The sequence below is a fragment of the Alligator sinensis genome, unplaced genomic scaffold, assembly GCF_000455745.1.
Source record: "Alligator sinensis unplaced genomic scaffold, ASM45574v1 scaffold1860_2, whole genome shotgun sequence".
Classification (NCBI taxonomy): domain Eukaryota; kingdom Metazoa; phylum Chordata; order Crocodylia; family Alligatoridae; genus Alligator; species Alligator sinensis.
The window spans coordinates 17,493-18,534 of NW_005843035.1; the positions used below are offsets into that span (position 1 = coordinate 17,493).

Genomic DNA, 1,042 nt, shown 5'->3' on the forward strand with positions numbered 1-1,042 from the left:
GTCACTTGAGGGCTTCGGGCGCTTCCTGGGCGGGGACGAGAACGGGATTGTGGCCCCCGAGAAGCTGGACCTGAGCGATGACATGACCCAGCCCCTGAGCAGCTACTTCATCAACTCCTCCCACAACACCTACCTCACAGGTGCCCCCCGCGACCCCCCTGGGGACCCCTATGTGCCCCTGGGCTCCTCACAGTTCCAGGATGGCTGGGAAACTGGGACCAGTGTGGTGAGGTTACTAGGACCAGCATGACGGAGTTACTGCAACCAGTATGGCCAAGTTATTGGGACCAGCAAGGCTGGGAACTGGGGCTTGTACAGCTGGGTTATTGGGACCAATGTGGCTGGGAAACTAGACCCAGTATGGGGAGATGACCTGCACCATCATGGCCGGGTGATTGAGACTGGTATGGCAGTGTTCCTGGGAGCTGTACGGCTGGGAAACAGGGCCCACTAGAGCCGTGTTACTGGGACCAGTATAGCAGTATCGCTGGAACCAGCCAGGCTGGAAGACTGGGAGCAGTGGCAGGCTCAAGGTGAACGTGGCCAAGGTGGGGTGGTGCTGGGGGGTCCTGGTGTGTTACTGGGACCAGGCCAGCCATGGTGCTGACCCCCTCCTCCCCCCCCCCCCGGGCACAGCGGGACAGCTGACAGGCGCGTCCTCGGTGGAGATGTACCGGCAGGTGCTATTGAGCGGGTGCCGCTGCATCGAGCTGGACTGCTGGAAGGGGCGCCCGCCCGACGAGGAGCCCTTCATCACCCACGGCTTCACCATGACCACTGAGGTCTCCTTCAAGGTACCCCCGGACCTCTCCCAGCCCGGGAACCCCTGGAGCCCCACACCTCAACCAGGGGCCCCATGAGGGCCCACTGACACCCAGCCAGAGCCCCCCCGCCCCAAGCTGGGGACCCCCTTTCCTGACACTGCCCCCCCCAGGAGGTGATCGAGGCCATCGCGGAGAGCGCCTTCAAGACCTCGCCGTTCCCCGTCATCCTGTCTTTCGAGAACCACGTCGACTCGTGAGTGCCCCCCCACGAGCCCCCG

At 63.9% G+C, this 1,042-nt stretch overlaps 1 protein-coding gene across 1 annotated transcript in view; it reads left to right on the forward strand.

Annotated features, from left to right (window-relative positions):
• The window catches only part of PLCB3 (phospholipase C beta 3), an 11,242-nt gene that overhangs the window by 1,856 nt on the left and 8,344 nt on the right, over nucleotides 1-1,042 (forward strand). The window contains exons 5-7 of the mRNA XM_025193248.1: nucleotides 1-140; nucleotides 637-794; nucleotides 935-1,017. The exon at nucleotides 1-140 is cut by the window's left edge and continues 2 nt beyond it. Of these exons, the coding sequence (XP_025049033.1) occupies nucleotides 1-140; nucleotides 637-794; nucleotides 935-1,017 (381 nt within the window). The remainder of the gene's footprint in view (nucleotides 141-636; nucleotides 795-934; nucleotides 1,018-1,042) is intronic.